The 22,515-nt window shown below is 36.5% G+C and overlaps 1 protein-coding gene across 1 annotated transcript in view; it reads left to right on the plus strand.

Annotated features, from left to right (window-relative positions):
- Positions 1 to 20,575, plus strand: part of LOC117326201 (atrial natriuretic peptide receptor 1-like) — a 37,772-nt gene extending 17,197 nt beyond the window's left edge. Inside the window, exons 6-19 of the mRNA XM_033882846.1 lie at positions 1,471 to 1,543; positions 7,023 to 7,149; positions 7,854 to 7,940; positions 8,266 to 8,409; positions 8,722 to 8,843; positions 10,775 to 10,998; positions 11,180 to 11,287; positions 14,496 to 14,615; positions 14,819 to 14,912; positions 15,196 to 15,423; positions 15,677 to 15,826; positions 17,107 to 17,205; positions 18,139 to 18,230; positions 19,528 to 20,575. Coding sequence (XP_033738737.1) covers positions 1,471 to 1,543; positions 7,023 to 7,149; positions 7,854 to 7,940; positions 8,266 to 8,409; positions 8,722 to 8,843; positions 10,775 to 10,998; positions 11,180 to 11,287; positions 14,496 to 14,615; positions 14,819 to 14,912; positions 15,196 to 15,423; positions 15,677 to 15,826; positions 17,107 to 17,205; positions 18,139 to 18,230; positions 19,528 to 19,824 — 1,965 coding nt within the window. The 3' untranslated portion in view covers positions 19,825 to 20,575. The remainder of the gene's footprint in view (positions 1 to 1,470; positions 1,544 to 7,022; positions 7,150 to 7,853; positions 7,941 to 8,265; positions 8,410 to 8,721; positions 8,844 to 10,774; positions 10,999 to 11,179; positions 11,288 to 14,495; positions 14,616 to 14,818; positions 14,913 to 15,195; positions 15,424 to 15,676; positions 15,827 to 17,106; positions 17,206 to 18,138; positions 18,231 to 19,527) is intronic.
- Positions 20,576 to 22,515: the final 1,940 nt, after the last annotated feature.

Below are 22,515 nucleotides of genomic sequence, written 5' to 3' on the forward strand. Positions count from 1 at the left end.
CATATCTGGTGTAGGGACCCTATACACAAGATGTCAGAGGAAACTCGGACTAGTTCTATCCATCAGTCAATGTAACCGAAGGCGAAGATCCGAGGAATTTGCTCTATCTTAGCGCGAGTTTCCTCAGGTCCTGACACCATATCTGGTGTAGGGGCCCCACACAAGATGTCAGGGTCAGAGGAAACTCGGACTAGTTCTATCCACCAGTCAATGTAACCGCAGGCGAAGATCCGAGGAATTTGCTCTATCCTAGCCCTAGTTTCCCCTGGCCTTGACACCATATCTGGTGTAGGGACCCTATACACAAGATGTCAGAGGAAACTCGGACTAGTTCTATCCATCAGTCAATGTAACCGCAGGCGAAGATCCGAGGAATTTGCTCTATCCTAGCCCTAGTTTCCCCTGGCCTTGACACCATATCTGGTGTAGGGGCCCCACACAAGATGTCAGGGTCAGAGGAAACTCGGACTAGTTCTATCCATCGGTCAACGTAACCGAAGGCGAAGATCCGAGGAATTTGCTCTATCTCAGCGCGAGTTTCCTCTGGCCCTGACACCATATCTGGTGTAGGGGCCCCACACAAGATGTCAGGGTCAGAGGAAACTCGGACTAGTTCTATCCACCAGTCAATGTAACCGCAGGCGAAGATCAGAGGAATTTGCTCTATCCTAGTTCGAGTTTCCTCTGGCCCTGACACCATATCTGGTGTAGGGGCCCTACACAAGATGTCAGGGTCAGAGGAAACTCGGACTAGTTCTATCCGTCAGTCAACGTAACCGCAGGTGAAGATACGAAATATAAGTTTCTATCCCTACCCGGAAGGGTTTGAGTTTTAACACGGTAGCTAAGATCGTGGACAATACTGCGCTGGTAGTGTTGTGTCCTTTGACAAAACATTTGGCATCAATAACTCTGTACAACATTCTATGGATCCCCCGTGTGTTGTTTCGTGATAAAACCACCCACTACTACAATATAATCTCCGTCTCCAAATCACCAAGGTGATAAACCTATCAAACGAACCTTAAGTCGGTTTAATCATGAGGAATGGAAATCCATATTTCTTATCAAAACCTCAGAGATTTACCGCCATGTCACAGAATGTTTCTATACATTTGCCATGCATCTCAAGTCTATTGATAAACTTAGTATTCAAATCAAGGTCATAACAATAATAAATTAATATATCACATTTATTCGGTTATTATAAATAATTTTCGTTGCCATGGTATTGTCATGGTTATATCTTATCTTATATATTGTAATGATTTGTTTATTTATTTATCTATTTACTTATTTAGTTTTACACTTTAAGGTTTTATTTTCTCATGTACGTCTTTACATTTAATCCCGTATTTTATCTGTTAAAGCTATATAGAAATGAAATGTCAAGCTTCGATATTACATTTAATGATTTGCATGTTTACCCTTTTAATGTATTGCAATATTTTATTTGTTAATGTCTTTCAGAAAATTCAATACCAGAAGAGGAAACTTCTTTTCGACGAGAGCTGGATCTATCTATACGATACGATAATTCAAGGTAATGTTTAAAAGGAAGACTAATGCATAGTTTATGATTAATAAAAACATTAAAGTGTACCCTGAATGATTTTTGCTATGTTTACTACTTGTTAAAGTTGTTAAAAAGTACTGTGCAAAAAAATATGTGAAAAAATTGTATCCTTCTCGAGATATGCGCGATTTTGTGGAATGCACACCTTTTCGTGACATTCGTCTTAGATAATGACCTGTGACGTCACAAGTGTGTAAAATCCGCCATATCGTATTTAAACCAACGGGAAAGATAAAGCATGAGATCAAATATCACAGTGTAATAAAGAGCGAGATCATGTTATCTTAATATATGACATTGAACTATATGTTATACTATATTATTGTATAAAAAAGGATTGATCATCGGTAGTTCACTCGACAATTGTGAGTACATCAAGTTATACCTCGATGGCGTTATGAGCAAGACTACATGTAAATTATGAAGATAATGGATGAAATTTTTGTCCACAAAAAGACAAAAAAGGTGATTATATGCACTTCTCACAAGTCCTATATAACTTTCATATCAAGCTTCACCTTAGTCTAGACCTACTTGAGAAATGTATGTTTTACTTAGACCTGTAAAAGCATAACATTTCGTTGGGGATTAAATTTCGTAAAATCCCGACGAAATATTTTTTCACACGAAATGTAGCAAACACATATACGGACTGAATAGTCATTTTCATTGCGGCTATGAATAGCAGAAGTTTTTATTTTAACTTTTATATATAAACGAAAATATGCAAAATTAATGGACAGCCAGTGACCCGTCAATGCACCTTGTCATCGTTTATAGTGTCCATCCGCAGTTTCCAGTCGGTTTTTTCTTTTCTTTTTATTCAAAACCAACAGACATAAAATCACATGCAGCGGGAACTTTTTTTTTATTTGGCGTATCGATATTTTCTACTAATGTACTGTGCGGAAAATCAGCACGTGAAACGATGTTTTCATACCGTATTCATAGAGTTTTCATTGTGAAATGTTTGTTGCTTTCATTTGATTGTTCATATAACGAATCAACACTAAGAATGGAAATATGAAAAATTGGAAATAAACTGCGGATTTACGAACATCTATGCACATGGTTTGTACATAAGTTGTTAAACATGTAGATAATCATCGTATATTGGACCAGGGACATGTTTGTACGTCAGTGATTAGACAGCTGAGCATGTTCCAGAAATCATGTGGTTAATTACGATCGATACAGTTAATTATTTCGACACGCCTCTGTGATCCCGACTTGATTTGTCACTAGCCTTATGGTGTTGACCAAACCGTCTGTACCAGGTAATCATCTGACCAGTCATATTACGGAAGTAGTTCGGGAAGTTAGACATGCTTTTCATTTTCATTTGTCATTCCTCAAATCGACCAATTCATCCGCTCCTGTTATAATGAGGTTAATTTAGACTTTTCTTTCTCCGATAATTCAGCTGTACCGAGGTATAATCAGAATCTTATTTACTATTTGATGAAATAGAACAGTAAATCACATATCGTGAAAAAAAACATTTCCTATAATTATCTGCAATGGTTAATGCAATGACTCAAATCATTGACTTATATGTAGATATATTCATGCACATCCCCCGCCCGCCCCGTACACATGCATACCCGAGAGCATGTCCATTTTGATACCTGGATAATATTGATTAAAGTTATTTTTGTGTAAGAGAGGTTGATGTATTTTAAGATAGATCAACTTCACAAATCTAGCAATATCAGATATATTATCTGGACGATCACAAGGCCTAAGTCGTACATGTATACGTCCGCCAACATGCATATATATATAGGAATCGTGCTGCCATGAAATATTGAACTATTAGTATTTGCAAAAAAAAAAAAAATGATAATAATGAAAATGTTTACGGTAAGTCTGTTCTTAGTTAATACAAACAAGAAATATCTTTAAAAAAGATAAACGGCATAGTTTTAATGCTGGTGGTTATAATGTAATACTGCTGGTGAAATAAATCAACGAACTTATGCGTTTCAGCACGGATAACAAAATTAGATCAGTTTGAATCATTTTTGGTAATAATAAGACTGCGTTTGAATCAGGAATATGATTTTATTAATGTGTCATTTGAAAAGATACATCCACTTATTTAGCTTGCATTCAATCTTAACTTTGTTTCGTTTTTAACTGCATATGTGCATTTTGCATTGACCGCTACATTGACCAATCATATACTTCATCTTGACCAGCAACGCCACCTGTCGCGTCATATCCGGGGCCAAAACAAAATTAGACGGCTATGCCGAAAAAAAACATTTTCAACGACCAGTTATCATACTAAAACAACAGAAAACTTAGGTAGGTTATTCTATTCTCACCATACTAGGCAACGCTCGCACGTATGACTTCACAGTCCGGAATCGTATATAGCGACGAGCAATCCATGCCCAGTACCGATTGGCTATTGACGGCTTTGTCTCGGGACAGAGCAGGCGGTTTCAGAGGCGGTTTTTGATACTTCTAATGTTCAAGTGATCGGTTTCAAAATAAAGATATGAAAAACATCTTTCAAGGTACAGTTTCATTGAAGGCCTTGGTGGGAATGAGTCGAAGGTCATGGTTACAGTGGGAACATTAATCGAAGGTCATAGTTACAGTGGGAAATTATATCGAAGGTCATGGTTACAGTGGGAACATTAATCGAAGGTCATGGTTACAGTGGGAACATGAGTGGAATGTTATGGTTACAGTGGGAACATTAATCGAAGGTCATAGTTACAGTGGGAAATTATATCGAAGGTCATGGTTACAGTGGGAACATTAATCGAAGGTCATGGTTACAGTGGGAAAATGAGTCGAAGGTCTTGGTTACAGTGGGAACATTAATCGAAGGTCATGGCTACAGGGGGGACATGAGTCAAAGGTCATAGTTATAATGTGAACATTAAATGAAGGTCATCGTTATAGGGGGAACATGAGTCGAAGGTCATGGTTACAGTGAGAAATTTTATCGAAAGTCATGGTTACAGTGGGAACATTAATCGAAGGTCATAGTTACAGTGAGAAATTTTATCGAAGGTCATATAACATATGCCCACTTCATGATTTAACTATATACCGAGTTTGGTTTCATTTGGACTTGTATTTTATGAGTAATTGAACTAAACGAAAGTAAAATACCACAGTTTCGCTTTCGTGACATTTCGTCGCATGCATGTTCAAATTAGACGATTTATTGCTATAACCATAATTCGATGGTAATCTTTGCAGGAAGCATGTTATAGTACGATTTGATTAAAAAGTCATTACATTAAACGACGCCGGAATCATACGGATCACAGACCATAAATAATTGATGATATGATAACAGTACATGCATGCTGGAACCCAATACTCAATCACGTTAATGATGATGACCATAAAATAACAGTGCGTAACCGTATATGACATTGCTTAAAAATCTGCGTATAAATTGTAAGCGTACATATTTTAGCGGTAATCCTATTTTAGAGCTTTTCGGTCTTGAAGCATTGAGCTAAATTATGGCTGAGCTAATTACAATATCTATGTGCTATTCATACAGAAAATATGAAAATGCGCTACTTCTTCATTGCGCTAATTTGTTATAATTTGAAAATGCGCGAAAATTTGAGTGCGCCAAAATTAGTACTTTTACAGTAACTCTAGTAAGATTAGCCAGACATAAAGACAAATTTTTCAGCATCAAAAACAGTAACATTTCTTTATTATTTTATTTTAATAAACATGTTTAAATGCTATATTTTGCAGATACGTATTGTTATTAGATAACAAAAACAATTACATATGATATCACGCTTTACCATCCACTGAAGCTTAGGTGTCTCGACACTTTATCACTAGCCCTCCACCTCTGCGTCGCGAGTTCGAAACCAACGTGGGGCAGTTACCTGGTACTTACCGTAGGACGGTGGATTTTCTCTGGGTACTTCGGCTTTCCTCCACTTCCAAAACCTGGCACATCCTGATATGACCCTAGCTGTAAATGGGACGTTTAACAAAATAAACCACAAATTACCATCCACTGATATGTTGATGTCAACAATTCTTAAACAGAATTCGAATAAGAGTGTGTGTGTAAGCTATATCAAATCTGAAATGTAAAAAAGTCACATTCGAAAAGAAATGAATAAAAAAAAATAGTGTCAAAAAAAAAAAATGTATCGTACCATCAATATTAACATATGATTTATAAAGTTCACGAATATGGCTAATATTTAGGTATTGCTCACGAGTGCGAAACTGTAATGACCAGCCATTCATTTTTAGCACCAGTTGCTAAATATTTGTACGCGAGGTATCCATTTACAAAATTACAATATTGTTAAAGGACCTCATTTAGAAATATACATTCATAATATATAAATTGTTATAATAACATATATCAACTTAATTTGCTTGCTTCTTTTTTACTTTTGTATCGAATATTCCGATTGGTCTTTTTTTAATGTTTTTGAAAAATTTTAATTATCTATTTTTTTCTTACCTTGGTTTTAGTCTTTCAACTGGTGTAGATCACTAGGGACAAAAAGTGTTTATTTTCATTTCAGTAAAAAAAAACATCAGGAACACCTCTGAAAAAGTAATATGAATGAAAATCATCACAATATTGAAATACGATAATATAAAGTATAACGTCAGATAGATATTAAAGAATGAAAGTGATATATTGACGACAGATAGATTTTTACAAACTGCATTATTTCCGCGTATTAACCTCGAAATGCGTTTGGTAGCTTTCATTCTTTGTTTCCCTAGAACTTGAATCTCCACAGACTTTGGTAGCTTACAGTATCTCATTCTTTGTTTGTTCCCCCAAAAAATTACCTCGACAGACAGTCGGTAGCTTACATCATCTTATTTTGTGTTCCCTCCAAAATTGAACCTGAAATGGTTGTTTTTAGATTTATATCATCTCATACTTTGTTCCCTCCGAGCTTAAACATCCACAGACTTTGGTTGCTTATATGATCTCATACTTTGTTACTTCCAAAAATGAACTTCGAACGTTTTTGGTAGCTTACATCATCTCAGTATTTGTTCCTTCCAAAAATGAACTTCGAATTCTTTTGGTAGCTTACATCATCTCAGTATTTGCTCCTTCCAAAAGAAAATCTCGATAGCATTTCGTAGCTGACAACATCTAATGTTACGTTCCCTCAGAACTTGAACCTCCGCAGACTTTGGTAGCTCACATCATCTAATGTTACGTTCCCTCAGAACTTAAACCATCTAATGCTACGTTCCCTCAGAACTTGAACCTCCACAGACTTTGGTAGCTCACATCATCTAATGCTACGTTCCCTCATAACTTGAACCTCCACAGACTTTGGTAGCTCACATCATCTAATGTTACGTTCCCTCAGAACTTGAACCATCTAATGCTACGTTCCCTCAGAACTTGAATCTCCACAGACTTTGGTAGCTCACATCATCTAATGCTTTGTTCCCCCAGAACTTGAACCTCGGCATGCATTCGGTAGCTGTATCAGTAGGAGATCTATGGCCTGTCTGGATGACGCCATCAGTACCACTGGGTCTTTGACGGCATGTAAACAGATGTTCGCCACCACTGGCACTGTGTAAGTTTTACCTCGATGTCTTTTGTATTTATATCTCTTTAAGTCATAGAACGTCACCTACATATCCTCGAATTTCTTTCATTGAGATAAATAGAGGTTACACAACGAGTGGTTGTTGGATATGGAATTTATTTCACACGTGTAAGTATTTTTTTAAAGTTACAAAAGATACCAGTTTTAGTGAGTGTCGTTTTAACTTTTAAAAAATAACTTACGAGTGTGAAATAAATTCCATATCCAAAAATCACGAGTCGTGTTACCTGTTTCTACCAGCATCAATATCGGCTTGAATAGCATATATATATATCAAATAGTCGCCACACTTATACAATGGCCTGAGAGTGGAATGACACAGCGTATTGTGGTAGAAATATATTCTAGTCATTTTCCCTTTTCATTTCTTCAAAAGAATCCTTGATCCTCCCTTGCCGCTTTTTTATAAATAAGATCACTTCACATTTAGATATTATCATATATCTGAGCGTCCTGAACATTATTTTGCAGACAACGAGATGAAATATAAAACACTTATCAAGAAAATGGTAACATGTCAAGCATATTTTGTGTAATTCAAAGAGACAGATAGGTCTGAGATTGATCCAGTGTTAAGACGGATTATACAATAGTAACTACGCATCACTTACAAGTTAAACAATGTTTATTACTGCTTTTAATGTGTACGATTTGTTTTATCTTCGTTATAGGGATGGGAAGACGGTAACCATACGAAAAATTAACAAGAACCAATTTCTATTGTCACGGAGGATCAGAGAAGAAGTAAGGATTGTAAGGTAGGGTCCTAATGATCAATTAATAGGCGTGGACGTAGTACAAGGACAGGTGGTACAGGTAAGGTATTAACATTTATTGATGTCCCGTTGTATGTATGAGTACTTGAAATATCCATTAAATTAATATTCATTCCGGCATCACGAGCCCATTGTTCTTTATTTGTTTTAATTGAAGGTTAGTCTATAAAGTCTTTTTGGAATCAATTGACATAAAAACTAGTTATTGTTTACATTGCTTGTTTGTTTCCATTATCCGTATCACAATAAAGTAGTTGATTGCCAGATATATCGATAATTCTTCTTGACGGCCATATTGTTTCAATAGGACAATGGACCATACAAATCTGTGTAAGTTCGTGGGAGGCTGTGTAAAGGTTCCGAACGTCTGTATCCTCATGGAATATTGTCTGAAAGGCAGTCTGATTGACGTCTTACTGAATGATGATATACCCCTCTCTTGGTCGTTCCGGTAAGATATGTACTAATTCGGGAAGATGTTTACTTCTCATAAAACAAAGTCGTTTTTATTGCTACCTTGCTTACTTAGAATTGTGAATTGTAATTTTCCTGTGCACATTTTTTTTCTACACGTGGTTAATAAGCCGGCACTTCAGACTGATGTCACGTTCTTAAAGTATTAATAAAGGCAGCGATGATTGAGTCACCAGACAAATAAACGGACATTAATTGCCACTATCCATCCTTTTGATTGAACAAGCATATCTGTCAAAGATAAAACGGTTTTGATAGATCTCAAATTATGATATTAATGTTATTACAGGTTGTCATTTGCTGCCGATATAGCTCGTGGGATGGCGTATTTACACAATCACAGTATAGTTCATGGTCGACTGAAGGCGCACAACTGCGTTATTGATGACCGATGGACTGTAAAGATAACAGGTAATATGAAAGGAAGTATTGACCAAACTGACCCCTACTGTGTATTTCATTATACTGACCAATGGTGGCACCAGTGTGTACTAGATTACACTGACCAATGGTGGCGCTAGTGTGTACTTTATTATACTGACCCCTGGTGGCGTTAGTGTGCACTAAATTGTAGTGGCCCACGGTTTTGATAGTGTCTGTTCTACATAATAATGACCCCTTGTGGTGCTAGTGTGTATTACATTATACTGACCCCTGGTGGCGCTAGTGTGTATTACATTATACTGACCCAAGGTGGCGCTAATGTTTAAAGCAGTATACTGAATCCTGGATGCGCTTGTGTGTACTACATTAAACTGGCCCATGGTGGCTATTGTGTTAAGTATACCATACTGACCCCTGGTGCGAGGGGCCGCGGTGGCCGAGTGGTTAATGTGTCCCGACGCTTTATCATTAACCCTCCATATCTGGGTTGAGAGTTAGAAACCCACGTGAGGCAGTTGGTCGTTGGGTTTTATCCGGTTACACCGGCTTTCCCCCACCTAAAAAACAGGCGCTTGCTAAAATGGCACTGGCTATCAATACGACGTTAAACAAAATAACCCAAACCAATCAACCCTGGTGGCACTAGTGTGTACTACAGTACAGTGACCCCTGGTGGCGATAGTGTTTAATATACCATACTGACCCCTGGTGGCACTAGTGTGTACTACAGTCAGTGACCCCTGGTGGCGATAGTATTTAATATACCATACTGACCCCTGGTGGCACTAGTGTGTACTACTGTACAGTGACCCCTGGTGGCGATAGTATTTAATATACCATACTGACCCCTGATGGCGCTAGTGTGTACTACAGTACAGTGACCCCTGGTGGCGATAGTGTTTAATATACCATACTGACCCCTGGTGGCGCTAGTGTGTACTACAGTACAGTGACCCCTGGTGGCGATAGTGAGTACTGAATCCTGATCCCACTACTAAATAGCGATACACACGTTGGATTTTTAAAAAAATAATCAGCTGTATTGTAGTTGTTTTTTTCTCAAAATATATATTTTTAATGAAGAGTAAATAGTTATCCTGGTTAGTTGTCCTACAATAAAGAGAGTTTCCCGTACCGTGACAACATGATATAAATACAGTGTAAAGAGTATTGATTCCCTGCATATCACCGACATTGTTCGTCCATCCACATTTGACATGGTGAGCACTGCTGGGACCATCTAGCCTGTTCTCTTTGACTTAATTTGAAATAACACACAGCCATTGAGGTAGAATATATCGCATTGTTTTGTTGAAAAGTCGTTAAGGGCAGACCAGTCTATTGATGACTATATATCATGTCTGAAATATACAGGATTGATTATACACGCCCATTGTTTCATTTTCAACACATAACAATTTGATGTTTTAATTCTTAACTAACAACTACGAGCTATAGTGACGTGGTGGTGGATGAATGATTGACGGGGTCGGGGTGGGTTGGTTGAACGATTGACGGGGTCAGGGTGGGTGGGTTGAACGATTGACGGGGTCAGGGTGGGTGGGTTGAACGATTGACGGGGTCAGGGTGGGTGGGTTGAACGATTGACGAGAGGATGGAGTGGCAAACGGTTGACGTGGGGATGAACGATTGAATAATAAAATTTGATAGTCTAGTGGCACTGTATCGATATATTTGCATTTCATTTAGATAACCGGGTTTCGATTCCCCGATCGGACGTGACAAGGTATTCGGGTCACCTGCCTGACCACGTGGGTTTTCTTACTCATGGTTTCCTCCCACTGTAAGACTACTTGCGCGCTTCCATCCGGGCCAACAAGTGTGATTGGCATTTTTTATATAACTTGTTTAGCAATTGTTGTAATACAAATGAATTACAAATTTTGTATTCATAGAAACAAATCTACTCAACGAATTTTATCGTATTTATCATTCAGATTATGGCTTACCTACGTACCGCATTAATGAGTTTGAGGACCAGGAACACGAGGGTGAAATCACACTGAAAATGTCACGCTACAAAGTTTATTATGCACCCGAGTTTAAAAATGATATGGCTTCATCAAAAGAGTTTACACTCAATGTGACGTCATGTGAAGGAGATGTGTACGCCTTCGGTGTAATCCTCATCGAGATAGCAACACGCAACGACGCTTACGGTGTAAGTATTGTTGAAACGGCAGGATTTGGGTTTGAAAGCAGTGTTATCGTTTTAAACAAGCATGAGACTCTGGAGACACAAAAGTCTACGTAACCTCGGCCGCGAATAACATTGTAAACATAGATCTTCCTGATTTCAATATGACAGCTCATTCCATCTGATAATATCGCTTTATTTACAGGATGAAGATTGGACTACTCTGCCACTGAACTGGAAACCTCCAATTCCTCAATTTGGGAAACACGAAGACTACGATACTAAATGTCCTTGTCCTGAACAGTATTGTAGTGTGAGTACAGAGTAGTCGTCTGATGTCTGAGACCTGAAATACATTAGGACTTTATTATCTCGAACTCTTATAACTCGAAGATGCTGCTTGATTCGAAGTAAAATAAATTTCAGTTCCAACAGTAACAATTCCATATAAGATACACTCGTTACTTTGAATGATCGAGATATCGCGTTTGTATGTCTCTCTCTCTCTCTCTCTCTCTCTCTCTCTCTCTCCTTGTCTGTCTCTCTGTCTGTCTGTCTCATAAGCTGTCTCTCTAACCTATCTCTAATGTCGATAACTACTGTCTACTAGTTTACCTCTATAACCTTTCTCTACCGTCGATTACAAGTCTTTCTGGTTGGAAGCCTGAATATAGGAAGATATCGTACCAAAAGAAACTGTCCTAAAATAACCGTTTGATCTTTCCCAAGTGTGAAACCCTCCAACATCAGAACTGAATTCAGACACAGATTTGATACATCACACGACATTTTTATGTGTTTCATACCCATTCTCCATTTCCTACCAGGCAGGTGTTGTGTGGACAGCGTTTGGTCTTTAATCTGTCAGATAATCATCTCTTGGACATGCTTTTCCTTTTTTGGATAATTGGATACCTGATTAGTTCCTTATTTCTATTCATTGGTATTAGGGCTACAAAACCATACATCATTTAAATCTCAAATGATACTGGCATTATTCCGATCACGTTTGGTGCTTTCGTTTAAAAGTAATAACAGAACAGCAATCTGTACTATTGAGACTGACAGATTAACGAATATCGATGTTAGCACTAGAGCATTAGGTACGCAGAATATTCCGCTGGGTGATTGATAGGAAAAACGTTAATTCTATTACGTAACTCAGAAACTACCATATCGCTTGTAAAATTGGAAATGAAACAGATCATTGAATTCCTGGATTTATTGCACTTAAACACGAATTCATAGTTAATCAATATTTATAAGTCTGCTTCACTCACTAATAAACCTTCAATAGGAGTTCTGTATCCAAATATAAAGTTTTGTTGTTGTTGTTGTTGCTGTTGTTTCCACGTGTCTGTTTCATTTACATTTGTTGATCAATATAGATGTGGCGTCCAACAAACCATTGCTACCCTAATCAGTGTTACTCGGTAGTCAATCATGTCACTTCACCTTCGAGTTGAGATTTTGTTTTCGATCATTAAGGATTTCCGGTTTCTGATGGTGAGAGGATGGTTAAGATGTCCAAGTTTTTAATGATAATTGGATGGTTAAGATGATTCTCAAGGGAGACAAAAGAAAGCGGATAATGTTTAGGAAGAAGAAAACAGAAGATCTGAAATGTATTTCCTTTGTATGAATCATTCACTAGGGGAAGCAAGTGTTGTTCGTACAGCTTACCTGCAGGGACTGCATGCTTAGCTAGTATATCGGTGATAATGTGTTGGTAGGGTTTTCATGATTATACGTAGGAAGGGTTTTCATAGTTATATGTAGGTAGGGTTTTCATACTTATATGTAGGTAGCATTTCCATAGTTATCAAAACAAGAATTAAGTTGGTCAATGCTCTATCAGGCACAACCGCAAGGCCACAAGGTTAAAGCATTGCAATTGTACAGTGTGCGTTACATGATCAGATATGAAGTGTCCATCGTGTTTCGGAATGACACCAGGATCAACAGTAGCCTATAGCTAGTATCGTTCTGAGGACAGAGAGAGGAAGCTAATGCAAAATGTTTAAAACAATGGTTTCTAATGGTTTCTATAGTCACCATGAAGTCTTCGAAATGTACTGCGTATCTTCTTTGTCCGTTGTAATGTCTTCATCCGTGACGACGTTCATTTTGCTGCCTAAATATTTCAGAATCTAAATGACATTGTATAAATATGGCACAGCAGTGCCAGTAAGCTTGGTATTATGGCTTTGTATAAGGTGTGATGGGCTCGAGAAGATAGAAATCAACAAGAGCTTAGGATTATCATGAAGGTTGAAATGTTGATATAAGACATCGATCTCCGCCCGCACGATTACTGCGGAACGATGGTAATCCTGTTATTCCTTTAACTGTCCCTTGGTTTTACCAGCACATGTCAACCTTCATCTGGCACAAGTGAAATCCCATAGAAAATAACGTTGATATTTTACTCTCCTTTTTCGTCATTTGATGGGTAAAAACTTGATAGGAAATCCTTTTCCAGTGAGGGGAACTCCCAAAGGTATTGTCTGTATTCACTACACTGGAGCATTTACAATAAAATCTAGCTTCAGATTGAGAAAATCTCAAACTAACTTCACGTTTCATCTGTATAAGGTCCCATGTCTCATAGAAGAAGAATAACACAGAGCCATGCTTTATCTGATTTTAAAGTTCATTAGTGTCGTTTCATTAAAATTGTCATTTTTTAACTCTGAAATGATAGCTGTGTAATACTAGTGTACCGTTGGTCGGTTGGCACACTGGTAACGCTCTCGTCTTCCATTTAGACTACCGGTAAGGCTTCTCAAGCGCTTCAATCCGGGCCAGCAAGAGTACTTAATATTGACATTTATGTGTTTTGCAAAAATAAATATAAGTTCATATTGGCATTTAAGTTACTTCTCCTTTGATTAATTAATGTCTTTTTAGGCCTAATTCTATCTATGGACAAAAATCCGTTTACCCTCTTGTTAGCTTTGCTCCTTGTTACAACGCCATCTTTTTCCAATCGAATTTCATAAAACTTCAAGCGTACAACCAACATCTCTTCAACGTACTGCCGCTCGGTGCCCTTCATTCACAACTTTATTAATCCTTTTTTGTTTTTCTCAAATCGTACATGTCATCAGTCTAGCAACTTCATTTGCCAACCAAACCATAAAACTGATTCAATGATCGATGTTATAACACTTTCAACTTTTATTTATTTGTATAACCATTGTAAACATGTTTTCTTAAAGTTTAGATAATGCAGTCGTTTTTATACTCACTACGGTCCATAGTATTTGTAGACCTGAAGTATCCGTCCATTATATTTACCTGAAGTAGCTGTCCATTATATTTACCTGAAGTAGCTGTCCATTATATTTACCTGAAGTAGCTGTCCATTATATTTACCTGAAGTAGCTGTCCATTATATTTACCCGAAGTATCCGTCCATTATATTTACCTGAAGTAGCTGTCCATTATATTCACCTGAAGTAACCGTCCATTATATATTTTTCAACGTGAAGTAAGCGTCTGTGGTTTCCTTTACATAGCTGATCGTCACCTGTTTGAACAATAACCAGAATGAGCGACCAAAGTTTGACATCATAAAGAAATCAATACATAAGATGAACCCCAACAAGCTTAACCCAGTGGATCTGATGATGAATATGGTGAGTTACCGCCCCTGTTATCGAGATACCCAATGCTTTTTCATCATATTGATTACCCATACAAAGATTATGATGCATGTCCAATAAAATGCCAGATGACATGATAAGAAGGGTTCACAAAAGTCAATACTGTATTGTTTAATCAGATCATGTGCTTAGTTGCCGCAAGGCTTTATATTAAAGAAAATGTTGATATTCTGCAGATGGAGAAGTACTCTAAACATCTGGAGTCCCTGGTGACTGATAGGACAAAGGAACTCATTCTGGAGAAACAAAAGACAGACCGTTTACTATATAGTGGGTATAGGATAAACAAGCAAATACAATACATCTGCATTGTTATTATACATTTATTTGAGCCATGTTGCTAGATATACAGTAAAAATGACAAATAGGAAATTGCATGGCAAATATTACAGTTCCGTTCCTCTTACTGTTCATTTATTTCCACAAAATCTATTTCATGCTAGAATAAGTCACTGCTCTTCAAAGGTTTTCAAATGTGTATTGTTGTTATTTTCTTGGTTTTGAGGAGACTGAAATATTCTGGTAGAGTTTAGTTAAGTTGTGCTCTTTACAGATATATTACCGAAGTCAGTGGCTGATGAACTTCGCCATGGTCGTCCAGTCCAGGCAGAATCGTTCGAAATCTGTACCATCTTCTTCAGCGATATCGTCGGCTTCACGTCTCTCAGTTGCGGAAGTACACCGATGGAGGTTGTCGCTCTGCTCAATAAACTCTACATCACCTTCGACGAAATCATCGAAAAGTTCGATGTTTACAAAGTGGAAACAATCGGAGATGCGTGTAAGTTATTACTTTTATCATCAGGCTGGAAGTCATTGAAGTGGAATGAATGAATTCTGTCAGAACAACTGTCAATGGATTTTCTATTGCGCTACGAAATCCTACGGGATTTGGTTGTTTACTTGAATGAGCACTATCACAAATGTGGTCATGGTAAAAACATGCCGTGTAAACATGTGTTAACAGAACCACAGAGAGAAATTGGTGAAGAATTAACAGCTTAACTGAAAGTGTGTGACTGTTATTTTTTCAGATATGGTTGTCTCTGGCGTGCCGAATCTGACTGAAGACCATGCTTACGAAATTTCCAACATGGCTCTTGAGCTTGTAGAAGAAAGCAAGATATTTACGATACCACACCGAAAAGGAGAAAATCTAAAGATTCGTGTTGGACTTCATTCGGGTAGATAACGGTCATAACTTTTCTCATCAGCTTTAGCACGACTAATGTGTTCCCTTTTAGAAACCTATGCAGGGTTGCTGGTAAATCATGGCATGGGATTCGTTATAAGCATGCATGTGGAAGCCCCGAAGAATCGGTGTTCTTTTTACTCTGTTTTCTACTCAGGGCTCAATAAAGAAGCCCGCATTACAAACTGAGGTCTATATGCTTATATTCCTTTCCCATCAATGCTATGTGGTGATATATGACCCCCCCCCCCCCCCCCCCCCTTATCTTTGTTTTGAAGCGATTGCGTAGCTTGTATGCTATATATATATGCAGATGTGAGTAACTGGACATTGGTCATTGGTAGATATTGTGGGTCTTGCCTGTAGATATGACTCACATACAGTATTTAACAGTTCTGTTGATACTGAGAGTTTAAGGCCTCTTGTGAGTACTATATTGCTATTCGATCAAGTCTGCCAATGTCCTAGTTTGATAGAGAGGAGTGTAGAAAGGGATTCCTCAGAATTATGTTCTCATGACGTCATCAATTTACTTGGTGTTGCATCTGTTACACGTAGCGGCGATTACAAGTACGTGTATATCCAACGTGTAGACAATTGTGTTTGAATGACGGATTTTCGCAATGAAATTTTATGTGGAATATACTTTTGAGTATCTGTATTTTCTGACAAATTAGGTCTTTCTTGCTTCAGTTACAAAACGTCGAGAAATCGAGTGTTCAAAATAAACGCTTAAAACATCTTAACACACGTACACGTATGAAATAACGTCGTTTTATGACGTTCCATATAAGTCAATGTGTACGTGTAGCCTTCACACACACGTACACATATCTTACCTATATGGCATCATAGTTGTTGAAATACTTGTACATTTACATGTTTCTATGATCCTTCCATCTTACAATACATCTCTTTATCAAATGCACATGTCCTTTATTTTACCTTTAGTGTTGTTTTTGTAGTAAGGAGTTGATTAAATATGATATATTGTATTGTATCATCCATCTTCGAAATTGTTCGTTATCATAAGTTCCCCATCAATGCTATGTAGTGATATATAACACAGTGTCCCCATGGACACCCATCTTCACATAACGCTTCACATAACGTAAGTGAAAACATACGTAAAGATGAGAGCTTGAATGCTGACGTCATCATTTTATGATGTTTTATTTGTACCATTATATCGATCCAACGATGTAAAATATGAACGAGATAGTATCTATCCACCGAGATTTTAAAATGGTAAATTGTGTAATGGTTTTACAGGCCATGTCTGTGCTGGAGTGGTGGGGATGAGGATGCCTCGTTACTGTTTGTTTGGGGATACAGTTAACACCGCCTCTCGGATGGAGTCAAACGGGGAAGGTGAGTCAAACTGGGAGGGTGAGTCAAACGGGGAAGGTGAGTCAAACTTGGAGAGCGAGTCAAACAGGGCGAGAGAGTCAAACTGGAAGAACGAGTGAAACAACGGGGAGGGCGATTCAATTGGAGAGGGTGTGTCAAACTCGGAGACCGAGTTCAAATAGGAGGGAGAGTTAAAATGGGAGGGTGAGTCAAACGAGGAGGGTGAGTCAAACGGGGAAGGTGAGTCAAACGAGGAGGGTGAGTCAAACGGGGAAGGTGAGTCAAACTTGGAGGGCAAGTCAAATTGAAAAGGCGTCAATGGAGGAGGGCGAGTCAACCTGAGAGGGTGAGTCAAACTTGGAGAGCGAGATAAAATGGAAAAGGAAGTTAAACTGGGAGGGCGAGTCAAACGGTGAGGATGTGTCAAACTTGGATGAGTAAAACGGGGAAGGTGAGTCAGACTCGGAGGATAATTCAAACAATACACAAAGCAGAGAAAGTGAAAAGGTTCCACAATAAACTCACTGGCGTATTAACAAAAACCTTGAGTCTGTAGTTAAAAAGAGATCAAACGAGAATGATCTAGGCATATGATGATTGAAACTTATCAATCACTACTTATCCATAATGTGAAACACAAATATCTCCAATTTAGCAAAACAAAACAAAACAAAATCCTGAGGAAGTGAAAGGATGTCCAAAATTACACAGGACGTCTTATTTAGCTTCATAATAAACAAAGTATCAACCACAACAAACGGATATCTTAGTTGAGTAGCAATATCGAGTGTAAAAGTAATATAATTTAAAATAACAGTACAGTCACCAACATCCTGAATGGAGAAATTCACTGCCCTGAAATAGTTTACTACATGATACGAGGTGGTTAGTGTCGGCTTCTGTTGATAAGTGGATTAAGATAAAGTTATATTGTGATCTTATATACTGTCACAGCCTACAGAATCCACATCAGTGACTCCACACACACAGAGCTGGCCCTCTATGATGGATTCGTGTTCGAGGAGAGGGGTACAATTCCTATAAAGGTAAGAACGCCTTCATATCGTTATAGTACATGTTATGGCGACTGTAGATGTGATATTTTTATATAATGTTATAGTCCGTCTGATTGCGACTATATGTGTGATAATATTATATATTGTTATAGTCTGTATAATGGTGGTTATACATGTGATAAGATATATTGATATATTCCATCTAACATATTCTACCACGATTGCTATGCAACGCCAGTTTAGATTGGTTTAAAACCGTGTATTATTTGTCAATAATACACGCTCGTGAGTCACGGCTGTTACAATTTTCCCCCTCCAAAATCGTGCATTTGTAAACAAACATGGCGGTGCCAAAACGTTTGAACGTCGGAGACCGTGTATTTTACAACGGAGAAAGCTCTTTGCCAGATTGTTAATTTCTATCAACCCTGAACAGACTTTGCTAAACAATATGTTGTAAGGTCAATTTCCACAGGCAACCTTTGGAGAGCATTTCAAATGAATTTCTGGCCGACGTCCCCGAAAGTTCTTGTAACGTTGCCGCCAACTGACTTGGGATTGACGTCAGCTTTTGAATATTTATTAGCACGCGCGCCTTATCGTTTCTTATGAATTGTAACAGCCATGTAGTGACACATTTCCCGGGGTTTCTTTGCCGTTTTTCTATTAGGAAGAGGTAGATCTCAGAACTAAACAGTACATGGTAGAATAGAAATAATCAACTTTGACTTGTTTATTGTTGCAGGATATACAACTCGGACTCAGATATTTTGCAATTTTAATTAATAACTCAGGCCTGCGGCCTCCGTTATTAATTTAATTGCAAAATAGTCTCGTCCTCGTTGTATATCCTGCAACAATACACGAATCATCGTTAATTATTTCTTAAATAAACAATTGTTGACTTTAATAAATATCGGTTAACACCAGGATTTTTTAGCTCTAGAATCTAATAATAACATCCGTCGTTGGCTTCAGTAATAATCAGATTGCTCGGGTTGATAAATCCTGGTACTAACCTCATCAAAATTCAGCAATTGTATTATATTTGATATGTTACATAGCATACTTATAATTTTATCTTGTCGCAGTTTTACGTTGCAATGTATATTCAGGTCAAACCCTTCGACAGGTTAAATTGTATCAATCAAGTTCAGTTACCAGATTGCCATTGCTTTCGGAAATGTTTGCCAGACATTATTATAGAATTCGACAGCAATCGAAGTATTGGGTTAGTTATCAATTTATTCATAAATGGGTAGATAATTGTGTAAAGAAAACAGAACATGTCCGATTTTCTATTTTTTTTTTTCTTTTTTTTTTTTAGGGAAAAGGTAATATGAGAACATGGTGGCTCCTCAGTGCAGGCAAGACCAAGAAGTGTGAAAAACTCGGCAAAATTATTGACGACACAAATATTCTTACAGACGAACTTCTCGCAGAGAATGAAAAGAATTCTAATCTAATTGATCAAAACTCCATTGACAACAAAACCGGGAAACAAAACGGGAACGTTGATGGGTGTATTAGCATGTTAAAAACTCTTAATAGTAAACTAGTGGTGGATACAAATATGGAACAGACAGGTACACAGCCGCCACAGAAAGGGGTCAGATTTGAATAGCTTCTGTGAAATACTGTAAAAGAACAGAAATTGTTCAGATTGAATAGCTTCTGTGAAATACTGTAAAAGAACAGAAAGTGTTCAGATATGAATAGTTTGTTAACGTACTCTAAAAAGTACAGAAAGCGTTCAGATTTGAAAAGGTTGTTTAAAGTACAGTGAAAAGTACAGAAATTGTTCAGATTTGAATAATTTGTGTAAAGTACTGTAAAAAGCACATAAAGTGTTCAGATTTAAATAATTTGTGTAAAGTACTTTTAAAAGCACAGAAAGGATTCAGATTTGAATAGTTTGTGTAAAGTACTGTAAAAGGCACATAAAGTGTTCAGATTTGAATATTTTGTGTAAAGTACTGTAAAAAGCACAGAAAAGATTCAGATTTGAATAGTCTGTGTGCCGTACTGCATGACAACCACATGAAAGAAGGATTTGAACAACAGTATGATCAGCATATGCTTCTAAACATATTCGTCAGAATGGAATGTATGGTTTATGTAAGGATTTTTATTACACTTCCAATGAAGGTTAAACATTGGTGGGTTACAAAAATCCTTACACAAAACAACAGCACGTGGTTAGATTTGAGAGCCTGCCTGAGTCACTTATCGGGAAAAGGCAGAGAAAGTGGCAATATTTTAGTTAGTGTATAATACAATTAGTATTTCAAAAACATACAGAAATGTGTGTAAAATACAATTGATATTTAAAAACATACAGAAATGTATATATAATATATTTGATATTTAAAACATACGGAAATGTATATATAATACATTTGATATTTAAAAACATACAGAAATGTGTGTATAATACATTTGATATTTAAAACATACAGAAATGTGTGTATAATACATTTGATATTTAAAACATACAGAAATGTGTGTATAATACATTTGATATTTAAAAACATACAGAAATGTGTGTATAATACATTTGATATTTAAAACATACAGAAATGTGTGTATAATACATTTGATATTTAAAAACATACAGAAATGTGTGTATAATACATTTGATATTTAAAAACATACAGAAATGTGTGTATAATACATTTGATATTTAAAAACATACAGAAATGTGTGTATAATACATTTGATATTTAAAACATACAGAAATGTGTGTATAATACAATTGATATTTAAAAACATACGGAAATGTGTGTATAATACATTTGATATCTAAAAACATACAGAAATGTGTGTATAATACAATTGATATTTAAAACATACAGAAATGTGTGTATAATACATTTGATATCTAAAAACATACAGAAATGTGTGTATAATATATTTGATATTTAAAAACATACAGAAATGTGTGTGTATAATACATTTGATATCTAAAAACATACAGAAATGTGTGTATAATATATTTGATATTTAAAAACATACAGAAATGTGTGTATAATACATTTGATATTTAAAACAAAACATACAGAAATGTGTGTATAATACATTAGATATTTAAAAACATACAGAAATGTGTGTATAATACATTTGATATTTAAAACATACAGAAATGTGTGTATAATACATTTGATATCTAAAAACATACAGAAATGTGTGTATAATACAATTGATATTTAAAAACATACGGAAATGTGTGTATAATACATTTGATATTTAAAAACATACAGAAATGTGTGTATAATACAATTGATATTTAAAAACATATAGAAATGTGTGTATAATACATTTGGTATTTAAAAACATACAGAAATGTGTGTATAATACAATTGATATTTAAAAACATACGGAAATGTGTGTATAAACCAGAGACATATCTATATATGTCTCTGATAATACATTTGATTTCTAAAAACATACGGAAATGGATCATTTATGAGTAATTTGTATACAGCACTTCATCAAAAGGTACAGACAGGGGCCTGATTTATCTCGTAACAGTGATGACGGGATAAATATCTGGGGCTCATTTATACCAACAGTAGAACTTTACTTTGACGATCCTTATACTCATATGCTATGACAGCGATGTGGATAAACAGAATGTCGTCCAAAATGTAAATATGACGTTTTATGATTGACAGTGTATTCTGTAATTTACATGTATACAGTGCTATGATAGACAAAATTAATTGTGATGTGTAAATAGAAAATATGTATGTCATGATGAATAGAACCGCATGTAAAGAAATTTCTAAACGTATCTAGTGTGTAAATAAAATATTTAAATAAGAAATGTGTCTGTCTTTATCAAACAGTTACATATTGCTGTGCATCACGAAACTGTAGCTGACCTTTAACCTTGTAGTAGACCTTTAGCCTTGATAGTTGACCTATAAACTTGATAGTTGACCCTTAACCTTGACCGATAACGTTGATAGCTATATCATAACCTTGAACTATGGTCATGCGGCTCCTCGTTTAATTAAACCATCTTTGAATCATGTTATCACATAAATATCTACAAAAACATATGTACCTGTTAATTGTAATTTTAACCATTAATGCCAAGACCTTTACTTCTACAATATTGAATATTTAACTTTGATCAATTGACCATGATTTTTCGCAAAGTAATTTTTCATTTGAAATTGACTAATATTACTTCACTATTTTAAAAGAAAAAAAAGAATACAAATGTATCAATTGTATGAAATAGACCTTGACCTTGACATGGATCCAGTGACCTTGAACTTTATAGTACTTCCTCACATTACTGAAGTAT

Source organism: Pecten maximus, chromosome 4 (genome assembly GCF_902652985.1).
Source record: "Pecten maximus chromosome 4, xPecMax1.1, whole genome shotgun sequence".
NCBI lineage: Eukaryota > Metazoa > Mollusca > Bivalvia > Pectinida > Pectinidae > Pecten > Pecten maximus.